General features: G+C 46.3%; 2 protein-coding genes across 6 annotated transcripts in view; both read left to right on the top strand.

Moving 5' to 3' along the window:
- The first annotated feature begins 172 nt into the window (after nt 1–172).
- HSDL1 (hydroxysteroid dehydrogenase like 1) lies at nt 173–11,887 on the top strand. 2 transcript variants are annotated; one of them, XM_055554232.1, is made up of 6 exons: nt 195–283; nt 4,368–4,422; nt 7,320–7,545; nt 8,214–8,659; nt 8,867–9,094; nt 9,765–11,887. In XM_055554232.1, the coding sequence occupies exons 3-6, from the start codon at nt 7,326–7,328 to the stop codon at nt 9,861–9,863; spliced, it is 993 nt and encodes a 330-aa protein (XP_055410207.1). In that variant the 5' UTR covers nt 195–283; nt 4,368–4,422; nt 7,320–7,325; the 3' UTR covers nt 9,864–11,887. The 2 variants fall into 2 exon arrangements, with proteins under 2 accessions (XP_055410206.1, XP_055410207.1); XM_055554231.1 differs by lacking the exon at nt 4,368–4,422 and having other exon boundaries at nt 173–283.
- A 2,232-nt stretch (nt 11,888–14,119) lies between these two features.
- MBTPS1 (membrane bound transcription factor peptidase, site 1) overlaps nt 14,120–22,012 on the top strand; it is a 45,127-nt gene continuing 37,234 nt past the window's right edge. For 2 of the 4 annotated variants that reach the window (XM_055554226.1, XM_055554227.1), the window contains exon 1: nt 14,141–14,527. The gene's annotated coding sequence lies outside the window, so the exon portion shown is untranslated. Of the gene's footprint in view, nt 14,528–22,012 lie in introns of all 4 variants that reach the window. The other 2 variants (XM_055554230.1, XM_055554229.1) reach the window with 2 other exon arrangements.

The following is a 22,012-nucleotide window of genomic DNA, read 5'->3' as shown; positions in this document are numbered from 1 at the left end:
CACCGAACACCCCGTAGCAGTGGGAGCCCGGTTCTTCGGGATCGCTGTGGCCCCTAGTTGGCGGCCCAACGCTTCTCTGGTCTCCACGGCAACCGCTGCACACGCGCACTCGTGCGGGCCTGAGCGTCGGAACGCCGGGGGCGGGTCCAGCAACGGCCACGCCCCGGGCGCGTGCGCGGGTCACGTGGGGGCGCGGCCGGGGGAGCTGCTGCGGCGGCGGTGACGGGGGCGGCGGCCGCGCGTCTTTGGCGGGACCAGCTTCGAGGCCGCGCCGTCTCTGCAGGTACCGCGCCTCCCGCGCGCATCCCCGGGTCCCAGACCCTCCTAGGCTCTCTCGGCGCCCGGCGGCGCTTCGGCCCGGCAGCTCGCTCTGCGCCCCACCACGCCCCCGGGGACCAGTGCCCTCTTTGCCCAGACCCTCGGGCCCTGTCGTCCCTCCCTTCCCTGGGACCCCCGCCCCCAGCACCCCTCCCTCCTGGCCTGTCCACCCGGAGCGCCTCTTCCCCAACTCCATCCGGGCGTTGCACCCATGAGGAGCCCGTCTTCTGGGCCCGCCCCTCCCCCGGGACCCGGCCGACCTGGGGCCCCACCCACCCCGAACGCGGGCCCATCTCTTTCCCGGACCTGACCCGGGTGCTCCCCACGAGGCTCTGAAAGGCACGCATTTGTGCTTCTTTATTCTCGTTTCCAAAGGGACTTGGTCTTAGTAGGGTTTGTTGTCTTCGTCTTTGTTCTGAATGAGAAGTAATTCAGAATAAGGGCGCTCTTGGAGAAAGGGCCCCATCAGCTCTCCAGCGGCCGTAGTTTGTTGGGCCCTGCCGGGTGCTGGAGGGGAAGGGTTATGGGGACCAGGGGGGATGTCGCTGTTCCAAAGGAACGTGCAGCCCGGCGAAGCCCAACCCAGCGGCCCGCTTGGTAATGTCAGCAGGATGCCCGCCTGGGGGTCTCAGAGTGGGGTTCGCAAGGCAGGCCTCTGGACTTTAACAGACCTTAATCTGAATTCCCACCGCCCACTTCTTAGCTGCAGAGTCCAGGCCGTGCCACTTTACCTCGGCAAGCCTCAGTTTCCATGTCTGTAAACTGGGCATGACTACAACTCTGCCTGGAAGGGTTGATGAGAGAAGTGCCATGATAGGAAGAAAGCCCTTAGTGGATGGAGTCTTTTGCAGAAAGCCAGATTTTAACCCTGAGCACTGCAAATAGACAATAACTAACATTATTGAACATTAAATTACAGTGGCTGATAGCCAAGGTTTATTGAGCGCTGATGTTCCCAGGCTCTGAGTGCTTCATATGTATGATCTAATTTTCATTATAATTTTAGGCAGGAAATACTAGCCCCATATTTGCAGGTGATATAAGGAAAGCTCCGTGAAGTAATGAAGTAACTTCACCCAAAAAGTTACCAAGTAATGAAATAACTTCACACACAGCTCTTACATGGGGAGCCTGGGTTCAAATCCAGGATGTCTGTTTTCGGAGTCTGTGGTTGTGATCACTACAGTAATATTCCACAGACATAGATAGAGCTCAACAAATTGTTTTTTTAAAGCAGATTTTTTTTTTTTTTGAAATAAAAGTCACATAACAGAATTCACCATTTTAGCCATTTAAACGTGTGCTGTTCATAGTAGCATGTTCCCTGTCCACAGCCATCACCACTGTTTAATTCCAGAACATTCCCAAGAAATCCCACCCCATTGGCAGTCAGTCCCTATTTCCCACTCCTCCCGCCTTGTGGCAGCCCTCCTCTCCTTTCTGTCTCTGGATTTGCGTTTTCTGGACATTTCCCGTACATGGAGTCATATAACGAGTGGCCTTTTGTGTCTGGCTTCTTTGGCTCAGCATACTCTTCTCGAAATTTGTCCGTATCATAACATGTATCCATACTTTGTTCTTTTCATTGCTGAATAATATTCATCATGTGGAGAGACCACATGTGTTTGTCCGTTCATCTGTTGTTGGACGGTTGGGTTGTTTCCACTTGTTAGCCATACCGGTTTTTGTGTGAGCCTAAGGCTTCAGTTATCTTGGGTCTGTACCCAGGAGTGGATGCTGTTATGGTTTTAATTCTCAGACCTGAAACTGAGGGGTATTGGATCTTGGACAAGAAGGCCCATGTTTTGACTCTCTGCATGTAGTTTACGTTAGCGGTATACTGAAACTTGGCACAGGGAGGTAAGGAAACTCCAAAAAGTCAGGATGCACCAATAACAGCTTCATCCAAGTGCTGATGCAAAGTTGGAGCAGCTTCTCAAGTTATTTCTGAGTGAAATTTGAGCTTTGAACACAAGGCATTCTTCGCTTCTATTTGTTAAATAAATATGGTATACCTAGCACCGGGCTAGGGTCTGGGGAGGAACAGTAGAGATGGATGCGACCCCAGCCTCACGCTGTCATGAGGCCACAGGTGGATTAAAGACTTGAATCTGAAAAGCAGAATTGTAAAAAAAAAAAAAAAAAAAAAATTTGGAAAATAATATGGAAAAATATCTTTCTGACCTGAGGCTAAGATGGGATTTCTGAAATGAGGCGTAACAAGCATAACCCATGCAGGAAAAGGATTGATAAATTGGACTATGTTGATACTAAGACATTCATTTCATCAAAAGCACTTATATAGAGAGACAAAGCATACAGAGGGCTAGTATCTAGAACGTAGAAAGAATACTTAGAACTCTGAAAGAAAAAAAAGACAACACAATAGAAAGAAGGTCACAAGGGGGCTTCCCCGGTAGTGCAGTGGTTAAGACTCTGCATGTCCAGTGCAGGGGGCTTGGGTTTGATCCAGCATGCTGTGTGGCTCAGCCAAAATAAATAAATACAATTTTTAAAAATTAAATTTTTTAAAAAGTTGATTTGAAAAGAAGTAAGATCAAAAGCTAGAAACAGGCATTTCATAGATGAGAAAACACAAACGGCACGTAAACGTCAGGAGTGCCAGCCTTATTAACAGTCAGGAAATGCCAGTGCAGATGATGGTGAGGTCCCATTTCACAGCCAGCCTTTGGCAGGAGGTGAACTGTTGGATGTTGCCAGCCATTGAGAGGAGGCAGCATGAGCTCACACTCGCTGCTGGTGGGCGTGTAAAGTGGCTCAGCCGCTTTGGCAGCATCTGGTTGAACACATGGATGTCCGGTGGCCCAGCAGTTCGACTCTTAGGCCTGTCCCTTTGAGAAACTCTTGTGCATGCGGGAGAATGTTGACAGCAGCGCTGTTCATAGTTGTAAAGTCAAAACCAACAAGAACAACCCATCAGCAGTAGACTGGACATGCGAATTGTGTCTGTGCCATGAGACGGTGCAGCAGTGAGTTTATGGCCTGCAGCTGCGGAGGTGTCCCTGGGTCTGGAAAACAGCCCCGAGTGAGAGGAACAAGTCACCAAAGGATACGTGGGCTTGATTCCTTATGTAAGGGGCAAAATGGAGTACTGTTATTTCAGAATCTGTGGTAGGGTGGTATACAACTATTTCCAAAGAAAGAAGAGAGCAAGGGAATGATTACATCAGAACTTATGCTATGCTAAGTCACTTCAGTCGTGTCCGACTGTGTGCCCCCATAGACGGCAGCCCACCAGGCTTCCCCGTCCCTGGAATTCTCCCTGGATTTTCCAGGCAAGAACACTGGAGTGGGTTGCCATTTCCTTCTCCAATGCATGAAAGTGAAAAGAGAAAGTGAAGTTGCTCAGTCATGTCCGACTCTTAGCGACCCCATGGACTGCCGCCTACCAGGCTCCTCCATCTGTGGGATTTTCCAGGCAAGAGTACTGGAGTGGGGTGCCATTGCCTTCTCCAACATCAGAACTTAGGAGAGTGATTACCCCAAGGGTGGCGGAAGGGGTTGTGACCAGGGAGGAGGCATTGGGTCTTCTGAGACTCTGATTTGATTGGTGGAGTCCTATAGCCCTGTGAGTGTTTTTTTATTCTTTGATCTGTGCATAATAGACAACTTTGGTGTACATTTTTCCAATTTTCTTAAATTGCTGTTGTTTAGTTGCTCAGTCATATCCGACTCTGCAACCCCATGGACTGCAGCACGCCAGGCTTCCCTGTCCTTCACCATCTCCTGGAGTTTGCTCAGTCTTAGGCCCATTGAGTCGGTGAAGCCATCCAACCATCTCAACCTCTGTCGTCCCCTTCTCCTCCTGCCCTCAGTCTTTCCCTGCGTCAGGGTCTTTGCAAGTGAGTTGGCTCTTTGCCTCAGGTGGCCAAAGTATTGGAGCTTCAGCATCGATGCCTGTTTGGAATTCATGGCACATGAATTTTTACTTTCTTTTAACTTTTAAAACCTTTGGTCTTATTTTTTTGTTAAGTTTTCCCCAGCTGAGTGGTGAGGGAAAGGCATTTGCTGTTTGTTTTTGCTTGCAGCTTGTCCTGAAGAGAAGGCAGAGCAGCTCCTGGATGCCCAGAGCTGGCAGAGGAGGTAAGAGCAGACTGCAGGTGGAGAATGACTGGGGAGAATGACTTGGGCAGGAAGACTGAGGACTCTGTTGTAGTCAGGCATCTTTTCTGGAGTTTTTCCGTCTCACATTCTTGAGAAAAGTGGTGTTCAAGGAGGGGTTGAAGTTCCCTTTACACAGCTTCCCCTTGGGGTGAGGTCATTCCCCAGGGCACATGTGACCTCCTTTTAGCTGGAACCTTATTTCAGACACGCCTGCCATGCATTTTTCCCCACAAGTATTTCTTTGGCTCCAATCTATTAGACCTTGATATGTGGTGTCCAGTGTTTTACTGAAAACATTGTTGTAGCATCTTAGACATATACTCGCCTGTTATTTTGAAGAATAGATTTAATGTTCCAAGTATCTAGTTGTTTGTTGTTTTTTTTTTGCTTATGGTTGTGTTATTTCTAACTTTACTACATTTTCTGTGCATACAAGTATCATGTTTTTCATTTACTTTCCTCATGGCCTACTCTTGGAGTAAGTGTGACAGATGGCATGTGTCCACTATAAAAGCGTTATTTCAGGAACTCCCACCTTAGGATGGTCGGACTCGGAGTCTCAGTTTTTATGTTCTTCTTTGTAAGGAGCTAGTGTTTTTGGTCACTTCCCTGGGAGTCTTGAATCAGCTCTGTCCCGGGAAGCAGCCAGTGTGACTGGGAGGGGCCTTTCCAGCCAGCACCTGCCCCGCAGGATGTGGCTCTGGACTGCCACGGTGTGGCGGGGGACCGTTGGGGAGGTGACCTGTCACTGCCTCGTCCCCAGCATCTGGAAGCTTTGAGAGGTGCTCGTGCATAGCATACAAAGAGGGGACGCCTTTGGGGTGGAGGACTGTGACTCCGAGGGCTTCCCTGGTGGCTCAGTGGTCAAGAATCTGCCTGCCAGTGTGGTAGCATTGGGTTTGATCCCTGGGTCGGGAATATTCCCTAGAAGAGGGAATGACAACCCACTCCAGCATTCTTGCCTGGGAAATCCCTGGACAGAGGAGCCAGGTGGGCTGCAGTCCACAGGGTCACAAAGTGTTGGACACAACTGAGCGACTAAGCACAGCACAGGACAGGCTTGTAAAGTGTAATGTTTGAGGGGTTATATGCGCATTGTGGGGCATTTAGGAATCCTACTGCCTATTTCTTGAGTTTTTTTTTATCATCTTTCTTTCATATGTTTTGTTGGTTTGTAACTTGGCCTACACATTCATATGCGTACTCAACACACACACACACACACACACACACGTATTTACATTCAGCAGTTCTTTGTTATTTCGTGCGCCTGTTAACCAGTGTGGTGTCATTCTTACAGCGTGTTCCATTCCAGAGGTTAATTTGTTTTCTTCACTCTGCAGACCTTGGTTGAGCTCAAATTGCATTGCAGTGGAGTGGGAGGGAATTCACTTATTCTTCCTTAAGCTTATGCCAATTTTTGCTGCTACTGTCAGGGATTTTTTTCTTAGTTTCAGAAAAAAACTTAAGTTTTTTTCTATACAGATTTCTATGAGAGGGGCCACTTCCAGAAATTTTATATAAATTTTGTTTTTGGCTTAAATCTATTTTCTCTTACATACTATTAATAAGTGCTATATACCCTTGTGCTTGTGCATATCTGAGCTCCCTGTAGTTTAACTGTGGTCTGTTCTGATCTTTTTGATACCTGACCCTCACTGAGAGCTCGTGGTTGGCTCAGGCCTTGGTGACTCCCCTGGTCTGGTCTAGAAGGAAATTTATCAGCCTTGGTCATGCCCAGCCCTTCTCTGCCTCTCTGGCTGCAGGTGCACACACGTACATACCAGTTCATACGGCGTTTTAAGTGGTTTTGTTAGATGTCAGTCTCTCCTCCTAGGCAGTCCTTTGCTTCATCTTTGAAACCTTAGCGTCCATCCCAGTACATGGCACATAAAGATGCTTGCTGTGTGGATACTACAAGAGTCATATTGGGCTTTTCTCTCCTCAAACACAAGGGGCCAGGCAAGGATGATGGTGTGCCAGTGATGCCAGCCAGATGAAGCATGCTTAGCCACTGTCATTTCAGAAAACCATGTCTTCAGGTTCGGGGAGTGTCTCTTTTTAAAACGTACATTTATGAACATTACCTATACATGATGCAATTTACGTTAAAGAGTATTAGAGCATAGTTTTGTCTCAAAGTGAGTTGTAAGGTCTTTGAGGCTGAAGTGTTAGTCGCTCAGTCCTGTCTGACTCTTTGAGACCCTGTGGACTGTAGCCCACCAGGCTCCTCTATCCATGGGATTTTCCAGGCAAGCACACTGGAGTGGGTAGCCATTCTCTTGTCCAGGGGATCTTTCTGACCCAAGGATTGAACCCTGGTCTCCTGCATTGCAGGCAGTTTCAGTACTGTCTGCGTGACCAGGAAGCCCCCTTTGAGGCCAAGGCTATGTCTTAATAGTGCTTCTATTTTTCATACTTTGTCTTTACAGGGATAGTAGGTCCTCTGTGCTTGCTGGTTTTGCATGAATAAATTCAATAAAAGAAATAAACATTACTCTCAGCTGTTACGTGGATTAAAAAGTCTGCCTGTCACTAAGCTGGGCCGGGAACTCCTTAGGGTGCAGAGCATATTGTGTTTATTGTCGTATCCATAACATTTAGCTCAGTGCCTGGATTTTAGTAGGAATTTGGTAACTCTTGATAATCATGTTGACTAATCTTCTTGGATGGAAAGAACTTTGTAAGCTGCAGATGTTAAGTAATGATATCATAAATTGACTGGATCCACGGGCTACGTGCATTTGAACAGTTACTGTTATTTAAATGCAAAATTATTAAGCCCTGATGTCTCAAATGTCCTTCTTCAACCAAACTGTGTGTGTTCCTTTCAGTTACTAAGCAAAGACCACCTCTCTCGCTCCCCGCCCCTGCAGGCTGCCATGGCTGCTGTCGACAGCTTCTACCTCTTGTACAGGGAAATCGCCAGGTCCTGCAACTGCTACATGGAAGCCCTCGCCTTGGTTGGAGCCTGGTACACGGCCAGAAAAAGCATCACCGTTGTCTGTGACTTCTACAGCCTCATCAGGCTGCATTTCATCCCGCGCCTGGTGAGCAGAGCAGACCTGATCAAGCAGTATGGAAGATGGGCGGTCGTGAGTGGTAAGAGATGAGATTTCAGTTCATGCCTGATTTAAAAATGAAGTCATCTTTCCCATTTGATCTGTGTTTTAAGTTGGATGCTTCATTCAGGGACTTAACTGAATTTAATCATGTTTTCATGGGATAAATAAAACTTCCTCTGGTATGATATGTGCACCTTTCTCACTGCTCATCTTGGAAGGTGTTTCCTTGTGATTTTTGTCCTTCTGTTGCCTCCTGTTCCCCATCCAGCCCTGCCTCCCTGCTGCTTGCTTTTCCTTCTTGTTCTTGGTTTTGAAAGTGTCCTTACAAACTGGTACCACTTTCAGAAATGCTTCCCTTCTTTTAAATTTCATTTTCATTTACCATTGTTTCCTAGGAAAGTACCTCCTGACACTCACAGAGACCAGGTGAGGCTTTGAGAACAGTCTTCCACTGTGTCTCGCAGTCACCTTGGCAAACGTAAAGCGGCGCTTCCTCTACCTGTCAGAGTGTCTGGGCGAGCATTTGATTAGCTCATGTCATTTGTATTACGGATTCCACCTTGTGCTTGACTGATTACTCACAGAACCGAGCTTATTTCTAGTGTGACTCCTTCTCTGGTTAAACCCAGACCCGGAGTATTTAAAGTCCATTTTAAGGATCACACTGTGAAATGAGTTTGCTCCCTTTGCCGGCTTGTCCTGTAGGTGCCACGGACGGGATTGGAAGGGCCTATGCAGAGGAGCTGGCCAGCCGTGGGCTCAACATCGTCCTGATCAGCCGGAGCCAAGAGAAGTTGCAGATGGTCGCTAAAGACATAGCTGACACCTACAAAGTGGAGACTGATATCATAGTCGCGGACTTCAGCAGCGGCCGCGAGATTTACGCCATGATCCGGGAAGCCTTGCAGGACAGAGACATTGGCATCCTGGTGAATAACGTGGGTGTGTTCTACCCCTATCCGCAGTACTTCACGCAGGTCTCTGAGGACACGCTCTGGGACATCGTCAATGTGAACATCGCCGCGGCCAGCCTCATGGTCCACATCGTGTTGCCGGGGATGGTGGAGAGGAAGAAGGGCGCCATCGTCACCATCTCCTCTGGCTCCTGCTGCAAACCCACCCCCCAGCTGGCGGCGTTCTCAGCATCTAAGGTAACCCGTTCCCAGGTGGAAAGTGAAGTCATCATGTAGGAAAACACCTATCACAATGGTTTGGTCTAGTTTGTTGAGTTCTGTGTCAGCAGCTGATGTTTGCTTATGCTGTATTTTTTCCCCAAAATGACCATTAGTCTTTTTTTCCCTCTTGATTTCTTTCGAGTTCTCAACAAAATCAGTCTTTTCTTCTGTTTTATTTAACAGGCTTATTTAGACCACTTCAGCAGAGCATTGCAGTATGAATATGCTTCCAAAGGAATCTTTGTACAGAGTTTAATCCCATTCTATGTGGCTACCAACGTGGCCACCCCTGGCAGCTTTCTGCACAAGTGCCCATGGTTGGTGCCTTCCCCAAAAGTGTATGCACATCATGCTGTTTCTACCCTTGGCATTTCAAAAAGGACCACAGGATACTGGTCCCATTCCATCCAGGTAACCAGCCATGTGCGCTCAGCTCTCGTAATTAAGGTTAAGGCATCCTAAACCTTTCCAAACGATAGATACATGGGAATCTGATTGAAACCTGATGCTGGAAGATGAGGATCGTAACTTCTGATTCTCAGATCTTAGTGGTTCCAGTTCAGTCACTGAATTCTCTTCTGTGGATTTATTATGTTAAGAACATTCGAAAGTTCCAGCTGCATGACATCTAGAAGAGGAAATTCGCTGTTTTAATGTCAGTACAGTAATCTCCACCCTGCCCCTTAAACCCCAGTTCTCTCTCACAGTACTGACCATGGATGCATTTTGCTCTTTGACCTGCTTTTCATTCCTGGGATGATTTGGAATCCTTACCTACATGACCTGCTATTCATATCACACTGAGTAAAGATGGAATCGTATCACTGCATGTAGGTCTGTCCTGCCTACTTAGAGGAAGGGGGGGTGAGTGGGTGGTGATCCCATTTCTGTTCCCCAGAGAGTCTAGCATAGGGTCTTATGCAAAAGCGGGTACTCAATGCAGCATCACCTAAGGTTTTTTCCTCTTTTGTATTTAAGGTGATTGGTGATGTTTGTTGGCTTAAATCACTGCTGATCTGTGCAGTTTGTTGTCGATGGCTTTGGATTCTAACCTTGTAATCCTTTTCTCTTTCATCTTCAGTTTCTTTTTGCACAGTATATGCCTGAATGGCTCTGGGTGTGGGGAGCAAATATTCTCAACCGTTCTTTGTGTAAGGAGGCCTTATCCTGCAAAGCTTGAAGCCAGATGATGGTTGGGAAGTTTGACCAACTCGTGGGAGCCTGCAGTATTCTACATTTGGAGGAACACATGGAATTTATCTTCTGCATTTTTTTTTTTCCACGACTGATTATTTAGCATACTCGTGACTCATCCTTTGCAAAACAAACATAAGCCTTTTAAGAGTGCTGTGGGAAAGCCTTCAGGGCCGCACAGAGGGCACAGGGTGAACACCGACTGTGGCACAAGAACCGCTGGAGGACACCTAGAATGTGATGTGTGCTTTTGTTTTTTAAACTTTTCAGAAGTTGTGTGATTTATGTTGTTCTAGGAGCTCCAGTAATATGATACTGATATATGATATAACTTGTCAGCTCTTACAGTCTCACATGTTTCTTAAGGGAAATTATGTCAGTAGATGAATTACAGCATTGGTTTTCAAATGTCCATCAGGAAAGACTATTGAAGTGTGTTATTTTCTAGGTAAGGTTGCTGGTATGATTAGTGGAAACCTGTATTATATTGTGTAGCTTTAGTCGTTTGGCTCTCTGTGTATGAAATGCTGCTCCTCAACTGATACTTAGAGAACCATGTGTGTACATATGTTGTGTACATCCGGGCAACTTTATTTATTGGTAGTTTACTTTAAAAAAGATTTTCTTGTTAAGATGTCTTAATGTGGCACCCAAAGGGGTATTAAAATTCTGCATTATTATTTTTCATACTAAACAAGGCCACCTAACTTTGTGCTATAGGTTTGCCATATATAATATCACCTAACAATGTTCTGGTTTTTTTTTTTAATCTACTAAGGAATTCATTCATTCATAGATTTGGACATGTGATGACTGACCCTCAGTCATCTCTTGATTTATAGTTACTGTGGATAAGTAGTGACTTCTCAGCCTATGACCCATTTTATAACTGAAGTTTAGCCCTCTAGAACTTCTTATACTTGGTTGTGAAACACTTTTCTGTGTAATATTATTCCATCCCAGTAGCATTAATGATATAAATATCAAGTATTTATAGAATAATAGTTAAAATATGGACAAATTACGTGTGTGAAAAGACATACTGTATCTGTTGAAATCAGTCAGAAGCTCATTCTTGATTCGTGTAACAAATTTGTATGTTATAGTGAACACTTCCATTGGTGTGAAGATAATTAATGCCCGATAACCACCACTATATGGGTTTGCACTGAAACCTGCTGTGTAGTCTTTTTGGCTCAGCTCTCCTGAAGCCAAACATTTTTGAGAACCACATACCTAGTGCTTTGACAGTTGTAAATCACGAGACGAATATGACAGTATGTGCACATTTGAGACCCACAGTTTAATATTGCAGCACTGACGCAGAAACCAGTTAATTGAAATCAGGACTTTATGGACTCGCTCACTCCTGAGCTGATAGCCATTACGAGGAGGCCTGAGCATGCTTTTATTTTATGCCCACGGTTTTGCCAGCGACATTGCCTTAGTATTTCCAGACCTGACTTGGACTCAGGATCAGAAGCTCTTCCATCGACAGATCAGGCCTTCATCACACAAGAGGAAGAACTGCAGTGTGGAAAGTCACATTACAGTGATTCGACACGGAAGTGCCGACTTTGATGGCGTTAGCTGGAAGCCTTTGTCATATTTGGCGTTTCCCCACCTGACAGTTAATTGATGGTCATTAAGACTAGAGAAAACTTGACTTCATGCCACATTGAGTTGAACTTTGACATATAATAAGCAGCAATGTGATGTAAATATACCATATTTATATTTAAGGTGATGTGTGGTACAGCAGTGTCTTATAGATTAGATGTTGGATCATTGTTACATGAGACTAAGTAAACCATGTCAGTGATGTTTTAAAATTCTCTTCTTGGCAGGATGTATGTAAATATACTGATCGGTGCAAAGTTCACGAAAAGATGAAAACCAAGAATCTTCCTTAGGTTTCATCTTTCCCAGCGCTCATTTGAGAGTTATAATTGGACCACTGTAGCTGGGGTTTCTCTTATTAAGGATGTGGGAAATAAACCTTTGAAACAACCTGTGACCTGAAAATTTAACAATAAAAGCAGTTGCTTCTGCTTCCTTTAGAAGAGGTATTGGTCCGTATGTTTGGAAAGAGAGAAACATCCCCCCCCCCATAGAAACAAATATTTAAAAATTATAAAAAATTAATCTCTGAACACCTGTGACAGTAAGTCATTAAAAGCTGGTAATTCAGTTAGAAAATCGTGCATAGCCATATGTCTTACAAGTCTTGAAACTATAGAGTTGATTTTTTGCTTTCATTCTCCTGATTGGTTGAATAAGATAAAGGCCGATTTTTATTCCTTGGCATGGGTGATATGGAGATCACTGGTGGTTTTGCCATGATCCATTTTTCGTTTGGTAGGGATGAAAAGTAGCAAGTTCAAGGAGTGGGAAGAAAAAGGGAGACAGTGAGTAGAGACAGCTCTTCTGAGGAATCTTTTTTTTTTGCTTTGTTTTGCTTTCACCTCACTTACTTAAAATCTTGGCACATTTGGGTTAAATGGCATCTCGAGTCTTGACACTGTGTGCACTCCGAAATCAGTCTTTCTTTCTGTGTCTCTGTCTCTGGACTGTTACTCTTTAAAATAGCATTCAGGTTTAATGAAGATTTACCTTCCCATGGGATTACAAATGCTTTATTATACACATGAAGTGTTAGTTTAGGGAGTTACCAGAACCTGGAGTGGTGGAAAACAGGTAGACCAGGATTCTGGGGCGCTCAGCCTCCCTTGGTAAATTTCCAGGCCACCTCCTGTCACCCCCCAGGCTCCCTGCAGTTTTTAGGGCTCTCAGGAGCTGCAAAGTTCCCCTCCCCTTCAGTATCACATGACAAGGATGTTTGCGATTCACTAACCTACCTCTGTTCCTAACAGTGGGGCTTTGTATTCAATGGCATAGGGACTTAAAGGGCTGTTAAAAGAACCCTGATTAGAACAACAGTTAATTTTAAGATCAAGTCCCTTATGTGGTGGTAGGAGGGGAGTGCTCTGGATTTACAAATGCAAGAGTCAAGAGTTCTCTGAAAGTTCCTAACACTGATGTGATCTCAGGGGGTGGGGAAGAACTTGATCAGGTGTGGGTTGGTCTAGTACAACCACATCTATTGAATATGTTGTGTGTCAAAGTCTGTATGTGTATGCTTCATTTAACCATCATCCTTTGAGGGAGATATTCATACTCCTTTGGGTAAGGAAGGTGAGTTCCAGAGAGCTGAGGTACAACTTGTCTAAGATCACAAAAAGCTAATAGGTGATTCTAAGTTTCTTCACTAGATCATATCAGTTTGGTTAAATACTGTTAAAAGGAATATGCAGTACTGTGGTTTCTAATATTGGGGCATTATCCAGGTGCTGTGGAAAGGTCAAACGATACGAGCAGTTTTATCTCAGGACATAGCACATCATTTGTCATCAGCATGACCTAAAATAGGCTTTCAGTCCCCCTTGTGTGCCAGCTCGGTTGTGTCCGACTGTTTTGCAACTCCATGAACTGTAGTCCTCAAGGCTCATCTGTCCATGGAATCTTCCTGGCAAGGTTGTCATTTCCTTTTCCAGGGGATCTCCCTATCCAGGGATCGAACTTGCCTCTCCTGCATTAGCAGGCAGATTCTTTACCACTGCCGCCACCTGAAAAGCCTTTCCATCCCCTGCTGTTGCTACTGCTGCTAAGTCGCGTCCAACTCGGTGCGACCCCATAGACGGCAGCCCACCAGGCTTTCCCGTCCCTGGGATTCTCCAGGCAAGAACACTGGAGTGGGTTGCCATTTCCTTCTCCAATGCATGAAAGTGAAAAGTGAAAGGGAAGTCGCTTAGTCGTGTCCGACTCTAGCGACCTAGTTGTGCCCAATGTCTAGTGTGGATCAGCTCAACATTTAGACATTAAGTGGGTGATTTTAGTATCTCAATCACCCAGACAATTGAGGGGGGGGCGCGCACTTTTAGGGAGTTTAATACATTAATCTTTGTTTCTTCAGAACGGGTCACCGCTTGGCGTCAGTGGTCCAGGCGACGCTGGGAGGGGTTAAGAGTAGAGCAGACCGGACTTCGGGCCGGGGTCTCGCCTGTCAGGGTGGAAGTCTGGCGAGTACTCGCACCTTCCGGCCTTGAGTAAGCACTTGACTCGCCAGCTTCCGAGCTGCAGCGAGGATTAAACGGGTAGAGGTTTGCAGGGGGAGCGCCGCCGCACCTGGCTCTACAGGCCCCAGGAGGAGAGCACTGGATGAATACGAACGTTCGGTGGCTGTTCCGCCGCGGCTGTCCTCCGCAGGGCCGCGCCCGCCCGGGGGCCATACAGGTTTCCAGAGCTCCTGTGAATCCCCCATCCGCCCCCTCGAATCGTCCTTTCTCCAGACTCGGGCCGAGTCCCAGCAACCTGACCCCGCCCCTGCCCCAGGGCCGCAAACTTCGCGAGACCTCCACCCTTCCTCCCGGCCAGAGTGCCCCCCGCCCCGGGATCTCGGCGTCCAGCGCACGCACGCAGGGCACGCACGGTCGGCGGGGTCCGGCGTTCCGGGCCGTCGGTGTCCCCGCCCCAATCGAGCAGTCTCGCGAGAGTTGGGAGTAAACAGCACCGAATGGAGACCCGAGGCGTGTTTGCGGCGGAGGCGCCGTTATCCCGGGCCCAGCAGACCCGAGCCTGAGGCGGCCGCAGGTACGTCAAGCAAGTCCGCTCCCCAGAGCCGCCGGCCTTCCCTACCTGCCGGGTCGCCCGCGCGCTCCGGCTTGCTCGCCGCTCTCGAGGGCCCGAGGGCGGGGGGTCTGTGCGGGCGGGGGCGGCGGCGGCGGGGCCTCTGCGCCCCTGGAGCCGCGCGGGCGCGAACCGGGCGGTACGGGGGCGGACGTGGGGGGCGCGGGGAGGACGAGCTTTGCAGACGTGCCGGTGTGCCGCTTGCCTGCCCGCGGGAGCCGCGTTGTCCAGCCGCTCGCCCCGGCCGGACTGCCGGCCGGTTTCCCCGCCTGGCCCTCTTTGCGCGTTGACACGCCTCGGTGGTCGCTCCACTTCCCCGCTTCCTTGATCTTTAGTGAACTTTGACCGAGTCACACCGTGTGCCTGGTACGGGCCCTCAGCCTCGGAACAGACCGCGGTTCTCGGTCTGCTTCCCAGAGGGGAGCCTGCTGTGGGATCTTAAGGGACCTCGATTCCTGCCCCTTCCGTGTCTGGTTTTTCATAAATGCGGGGCAAGAACCTCGTCGGTCATTTGGGTCGGGGAGGTTCTGGTTGACTCTCAGACCTGAAGGAGCTTCACGTGCTGCCTAAGACTGTTGTACGCCGTCTCCTTGACGTTCATTTAAGATGTTTACCCCTTGTCTGGATTAGCGCCCTTGAGACTTTGGGCCTATTTGCGTATGCAGATTAAGTTAAATATTTACTTTAGATTCCGAAGGACACTTCCAAGTAAGAGAGAGTAGCCTAAGGTCTCGGAGTTGAACTGGAGAATTTCGTTTCCTTTGGCGCTTTAGTCTTGACTGCTGGTAAGTAGCGCTCTCGCTTCAAGGTTTCAGTTTGCCTAAGTATAAAAATGAGGGGTTTGGAGAACAGTGATTTTTTTTTTCCCCCCCAACTTTTAATCTGCAGCACCCATTTTACATATATATATATACACATACATATATATATATGTATGTATATACACACATACACTTTTTTAACGTGAGCGCTTTATTAAGGTTAAAATCACTGTTTTTAAGTGTGCTTATTCAACATTTTTTTCCCCTGTAAATTTGCAGTTGTGCAATCATCATAATCCAGTTTTAGAACATTTCTTCCATCCCCAAAAGATCCCCCACAGTGCCCATTTGCAGTCAGTGCCCATTTCTAACTCCAGCTCCAGGTGACCACTAATTTGCTGTCTCCTTAGATTTGTCTTTTTTGAATATTTTGTGTATTCAGATGGGGTTATATGTGACCATTGTGTCTGGCTTCTTCTGTTTTTCATACTGTCTTTAAACTTCGTGTAAGTTGTACCCTGTATCGGTGTGTCATTCCTTCTTTTTTTAAAAAAAATTGAAGTATAATTGCTTTACAATGTTGTGTTAGTTTCAGGTGCCCAGCAAAAGTGATTCATTTATACATATGTATATTCTTTTTCAGATTCTTTTCCATTCTAGGTTATTACAAGATATTGAACATAGTTCTCTGTGCTATACAGTGTGAAGTCGCTTCAGTCGTGTCCGACTCTGTGTGACCCTATGAACTGTAGCCTGCCAGGCTCCTCTGTCCACGGGAAATTCCAGGCAAGAATACTGGAGTAGATTGCCATGCCGTCCTCCAGGGCATTTTCCTGACCCAGGGATCAAACCCATGTTTCTTTACAAGTCCTGCACTGGGAGGCAGGTTCTTAACCAGTAGTGCCACCTGGGAAGCTCATGCTGTACAGTATGTCCTTGTTCATCTTTACAACCCCTTTGACTCTTTGCTTAGAATTCTCCAGGCAAGAGTACTGGAGTGGGTTGCAATTCCTTTCTCCAAGGGATCTTCCTGACCCAGGGATTGAACCCGGGTCTCTTGCCCCGTGTCTCCTGCATTGCAGGCAGATTCTTTACCATCTGAACCATCAGGGAAGCCCCCATATATAGTGGTGTGTATCTGATAATCCTAAACTCCTAGTTTACCCTTTCCCTCCATACTTCATTCCTTTTTATGGCACACTAATAGTCCACTCTGCATGTAACACATTTTGTTTATCCATTCACGCAGGGCACTTCTTACAGATAATGTTTTTTGTTGCCATGTATGAAGCAGATGGCTAGAGCCCTTTTGTTAGAGGTGGGGAGAGGGATGCCTGGGGTGGCTGGGTGGGACCCTGGCCCATAAGCTAACTCCATTGTGCTCCCCAGGTATCCTTATAATCAAGAGTTGGTTGCCTCTGTAAATAAAGCATTTCTGGTCTAGTACTTACAGAGCCTTAGAAACTCCTTGGGCCCCATGGGATGTTGCAGGCTCCCTCCTGAAAAGTCAGGAGGTTTTATCATTCCCTTCGCGTCCTTCTCATGTTGTGTGATTACCTTGTCTGTCAGTCTGGTGGGAGATGGTTCTTGTCCCGCCTGCTGTCTCTTTCATTTGTGTGGCAGCCACAGCGCCAGAGTAACTAGAGGCTGCAGGCCCAATAGACTGCATGTGGCTCCTAGTGCAGGGCTTTAATTGGAGTAGGGGCTGGTGTATTTGCATCTGCCCCTTTACATCAGGAGAGAGTTGAGATACTGCATATATTTTATTGGAAGAACTTGGCAAGTCTAGCCCTTGATGACTTGAAATATTAAGAACGGGAGATGGACCTTGGTCTCTCAGTGTATGGTCTGAGTCAGCTTGAGACTGATTTCCTCCTCCCTGTGGCCTAATCAGTTTTGACCTTCTACAGAAATCTGTTCACTTGGTTTATTAATATTGAGGATGTCTTTTTGCCTAAGGTTGTTTAAGGAATGAGTTTAAAATGCAGCAAGTGTGAGCCTCCTGTGTGGCTGGCCGATCCTGGATGGTGGGAGGATAAAGAGAATGAAGAGACAGCAGCAGCTTCTGTGAAAGAACAGACAATAAAAACAGTGTGGACCATGACTCTTGACTTTGGTGCTCTTGACTTGCGGGGCTGAATTTCCCCCTACAAAACCTACTGATGGGCGAATGTGCCAGAATGAATGGTTCAATCAGGCTTAAGAATACACCTTTGTTTTAAGATATTGTGGTCTGGCATCTCTCAAATGTTAGCCTGTTAAACAATGGTAATACAGTCAAGTGTGCAGTTAGTTACGAAAGTGGTATTTTTACAGCCAAATTTTGATTGAACTGAATGGTACCCTTTTGTGACCTAAACAATTTTCTCTGCATCTGTTTCAGTAAAGGGTCATTAAAAAGCAAGGCACATCTTCCTAATTAGACGACTATTGGGTGATAAAAGTCATTTCCCTGACTTGTGTTCTTTAATTATTTGCAAAGAAACAAATTTGTATGTACTTTAGCTATACCCAGAATCATAATCCTAGTGACACTGTTTTATAATGCACACAGACGATTCTGGGCTGTAAGGAATGTTGACTGTTGCCTGCCCAGGTAATCCATCTCCTCTACTTGGTCTCCCTCTTATCCACATCCCATTAAATCTTATTCCTGGCATTGTATTATTTGAGCTATTAGAGCTTTGTGTTTTACATTTAGTATTTAATGTCAAGTATTTTTTTTATTGTACCTGTATTGGAGACATAATTATACTTACTTATGGAAAATCCATAATGTTAAATACCATCTTTTAGGGTGTACCTTTGTATGGAAAAATAACCAGGCCTTCTACATAAAGAATTTATGGAAATTAAATCCAGTCAACAGTTAGTGGATCCAGAGACAACCCTAACCAGGCCCTTTAAGTAAGTGATGTTACAGATGACAAATCTGTTTAGAATGAACTAGCTGAAAGCATAACCTTAAGTTAGAAGGTAGACAGACAGATTTTTAAAAACAAATCCTAAGAAGTAGATTCCTTTTCTGGAGGAGGACATGGCAACCCAATCTACTATTTTTGCCTGGAGAATCCCATGGACAGAGGAGCCTGGTGGGCACAGCCCATGGGGTCTCAGAGAGTCAGACATGACTGAAGTGTTTCAGCATGCACACATGCAGATCCCTTTTAAGCTCTGCTATATGTATAATTGAAATTACATTTTTAACATATTTTGACTGTGCAAGTTTTATTGCACAAAGTTATCTTTTTTCATGTTCTTTTTCCCTGGTGCATATAGATATTTAAAAATGAAAGTTTGGATCACATTAACTGTTTTACTTAATATTTCATTAGCACTTCCCCCATATTCTCTGGGAAATATGTTAGTTTCCTGTGGCTGCTGTAAAAAATTTCTACATACTTGTTGGCTTAAAACAACACAGATTTGTTGTCTTGCAGTTCTGGAGGTCAGTAGTCTGAGATCAGTCTCACTGGGCCAAAGTCAAGGTGTCAGCTTCATTCCTTCTGGAAGTTCCTGGGAGCATGTGTTTCCATCCCTTTTCCAGCATCCAGAGGCACCTGCAGACTTTGGTGCCTGACCTCCTGCTGCGATCACTTCAGCCCCACGCGCCCATCATCACTCCCCTGCCTCCCTCTTATAGACTCTTGTCATTATGCTGGACCCAAATGGACCATCCAGGATGCTCTCCCCATCAGAACATGCTTTTAGTTACACCTGCTGAGTCCTTTCAGCCGTATAAAGTAACATTCATAAGTTCTGTGGATACGAATGTGGACATCGTTTGGGAACCACTATTCAGCCTTCCCAAGGAGCCTAATTTTAAATTACTGTATTGCATTCCATAATGTACATGAATTATTTAGCTAGTTCCTTGTTGCATTTTAGGTGGTCTCTGATTTTTCCCAGTTAAAAGCCTTGCACATAAATTGTGTGCCCTCAGATTCATACTTCTGCGGATTTCAGGAAAGCTGGGTAACAACCTTCCTCTTAAGAGTGTAGCCTCTGGAGCCAGACCGCCCACGTTCCCAGCCCAGCTTCCCCACTCAGAGGCCAGGTGACTCCAGGCAGTGCTGAGCCAGCCTAGGCCTCAATTTTCTTGTTGAAAGTGGGGTGGGGACAGATTGTTGTAAGGATTAAGTGAGTTAATACATGCGCATTACATAGGATAGTGTCTGCCACATGCTGAGTGCTCGGTATGTGTTCGTTGTTGTTCTTACCAAATTTATCGGGCTAAAAGTTTTTTACATTCTCGTATTGACAAATTTCAACTCTTAAAGGTCATAAGAGTTTTTACATTCACTAGCAAACTAGGAAAGTATTCAAGTTGAATTCTTAAATTTGATTTCATTTTATTGGCTGTCTCAGTTTTGTCTGTCAAAATGTTACTTGACTTTTATGATGTAAATTATATAGAGTCACCGGGGTTAATTCTAGCAGCTGTTTACTATCCCAATTCCTCAGAATGAGAAATACTTTTAATTTCCTTTTGAGTAGCTCAGCACATCTCTTGGGATGTTCAGGTATCATTCTGTGTGACAGCTGATGGCTGTAAATCTGCTTGACAAGGTCCATGGTCTGGTTGTGCATACATCGGTCGGTGCAGACTGAGTCTGCAAGAGGCTTAAAGTTGCCTCCACTCCTCCCCTACGTTTGCAAATTCATTGAGGGCAGTCCTAGCAACCGAGACTAAATATAGGACCTTTTTTTTTTCTTTGTATATTTTGGAAACCATTTCCACCATTTCAGAAAGGGTGGAAGAATAGTACAAGCCCTTTTTTCTCTGCATTTGTAAGTAAGTTGCAGATCTGATGCCCTTGATCCCCAGGTACTGTAGTGGGCATTTCCTGCGAGCAAGGACCTTCTTCCATAACCACGGCACAGCCTTCGGAGTCCAGCAGTTAGTCATGATACTCCACCACTATCTAATCACAGACTGGTCCCATGCAGGTTGTGCCAGTTGTTCCTTCCAGTAACATCCTCACAGCAAAGGGATCCAGTTCAAGAGTCTTAAGTTGCCTTCAGTCTGGAGCCTAATCTCAGCCATTCCTTGGTTTTCATTACCTCAGTACTTAGGGAGGTTGTAGGCCAGTCGTTCTGAAAGATGTCCCTCAGTTTGGGTCCTGATGTTCCCTCATGACCTGATTGGAGTTGCGTGTTTTTGGCAGGAGCCCCTCAGGAGATGCCAGGCTCTTCCACCACGCCTCCTGATGGGCCCGGGTCTGTTTGTCCCATCGCTGGTTAACTTGATGAGGCGTCTCCATCCTAACATTCCTCTACTTCCTTTTGTAAATCAGGGTTTTGTTGGGAGGCATTCTGAGATCATGTAACTAGCTTAATCCTCTTTGCACTTGAGTTTATTTTCTGTGTGTATGCCATGGTGGACTCGTGTTTTACTTTTGTCTTCAGTGGGTCAAGATCTGTTACTCTCAACGTTTACTTTGATGCTCAGATCCCAGCGGGCCCCTGTGACCCTCCCCACCATTCTGTGAGCCCTTCTTCCTCTTTAGCACAGATGTTCCAGATTTGTCTCTTTTTACCCTGCCCAGCCTGAAACTCACTCTCTCTCTAAGGAGCCTGGTTTCTTTCAGTGGAGTGTAGTGTTTAGAAAAGCAGTGCTGGGCACTAGTGGGGGTAAGGGGTTCTCTCCTGTGAGAATATTGCTGCCCCCACGCTCTTTCCTTGAGCAGACAGAGCTAGGAGATACGTGTCCATGTGTTGGTGCGAGTGTATGTTTCTGCATCTGTCTGTTGAAAACCTTGCATTCACACCAGTGTTTCCATTGTCATCCTGCATGGTTCATTCCAGTGTTTCCCTTTATGTTTGAGACTTCCTTCTCTGACGGTGAGAAAGGTGCCTCCCATTCTCCACAAAATATTTATTTGACCCAATCAGTGTACTTCTGCCTTCTGTCACTGCTGACCCCTCACTCAGATTCTGACGCCCCTTGCCGGGGGCCTCACACGCACCCGCCGCCCTCAGTCTCCATCACTCCACATGGGCTGGGCTACTGAGGCTCTCCCACCAACACCTGCCTTCTTGCCCTCAGCCTGTTGTTTTAATAAAGAGTTTTTCCTTTCCTGTGTGTCTGTGTAGAGTTTGTGTTTCTGTTCTCTGTGCCTACCTGTGCTTGTTGCTGCATGTGTGTCTGCTACCAGATGGTGAGCCTGGCCCGGGGAGCATGCTCTCCAGGTCTGCACTGGGGAGTGAGTGGAAGGAGCCGTCGTGGACACGGTGAGGGGTGCCTTCAGAGCCCCACGGAGGAGTAGGGGACTGTATCTTTAAAGCAAACAGGCCAGGGCTGCAGAGGTCCATAGCCGGTGGCTGGGCTTGCGACCCCAGTGATGGCGTGGGCACTGCCTCAGTTGTAAGAGATCATCAGCCTTCTCTCCCCACAGGCTGACTTTTAAGTTCATCGTCTTTACCTGTGTGTGAATTATTTTGGAACAGGTTTAATGAAAGTTGATGTAACTCAACTTACTGAGTTTAACATTTGCTCACTAGTGTTGCTCACTAATATTTGTGTGGTATCCAGTCCAAATGTGTCATAGATTCTATAGCATTCTGTTTGTATTTTATTTTTTTGTTTTTTCACTGTAAGTTCATTTCCTTTATCATGCTAGCCTTTGTCACTGTGATTAGCTTTCTCATCTTTGACCTGTAATACAATGAGCCAGGTGTGTGCTTC

This window comes from Bubalus kerabau, chromosome 17 (assembly GCF_029407905.1).
Source record: "Bubalus kerabau isolate K-KA32 ecotype Philippines breed swamp buffalo chromosome 17, PCC_UOA_SB_1v2, whole genome shotgun sequence".
In the NCBI taxonomy this organism is placed as follows: Eukaryota; Metazoa; Chordata; class Mammalia; order Artiodactyla; family Bovidae; genus Bubalus; species Bubalus kerabau.
The sequence above is the reverse complement of the archived record's forward strand: the minus strand, read 5'-3'. Positions and strand labels throughout refer to the sequence as shown.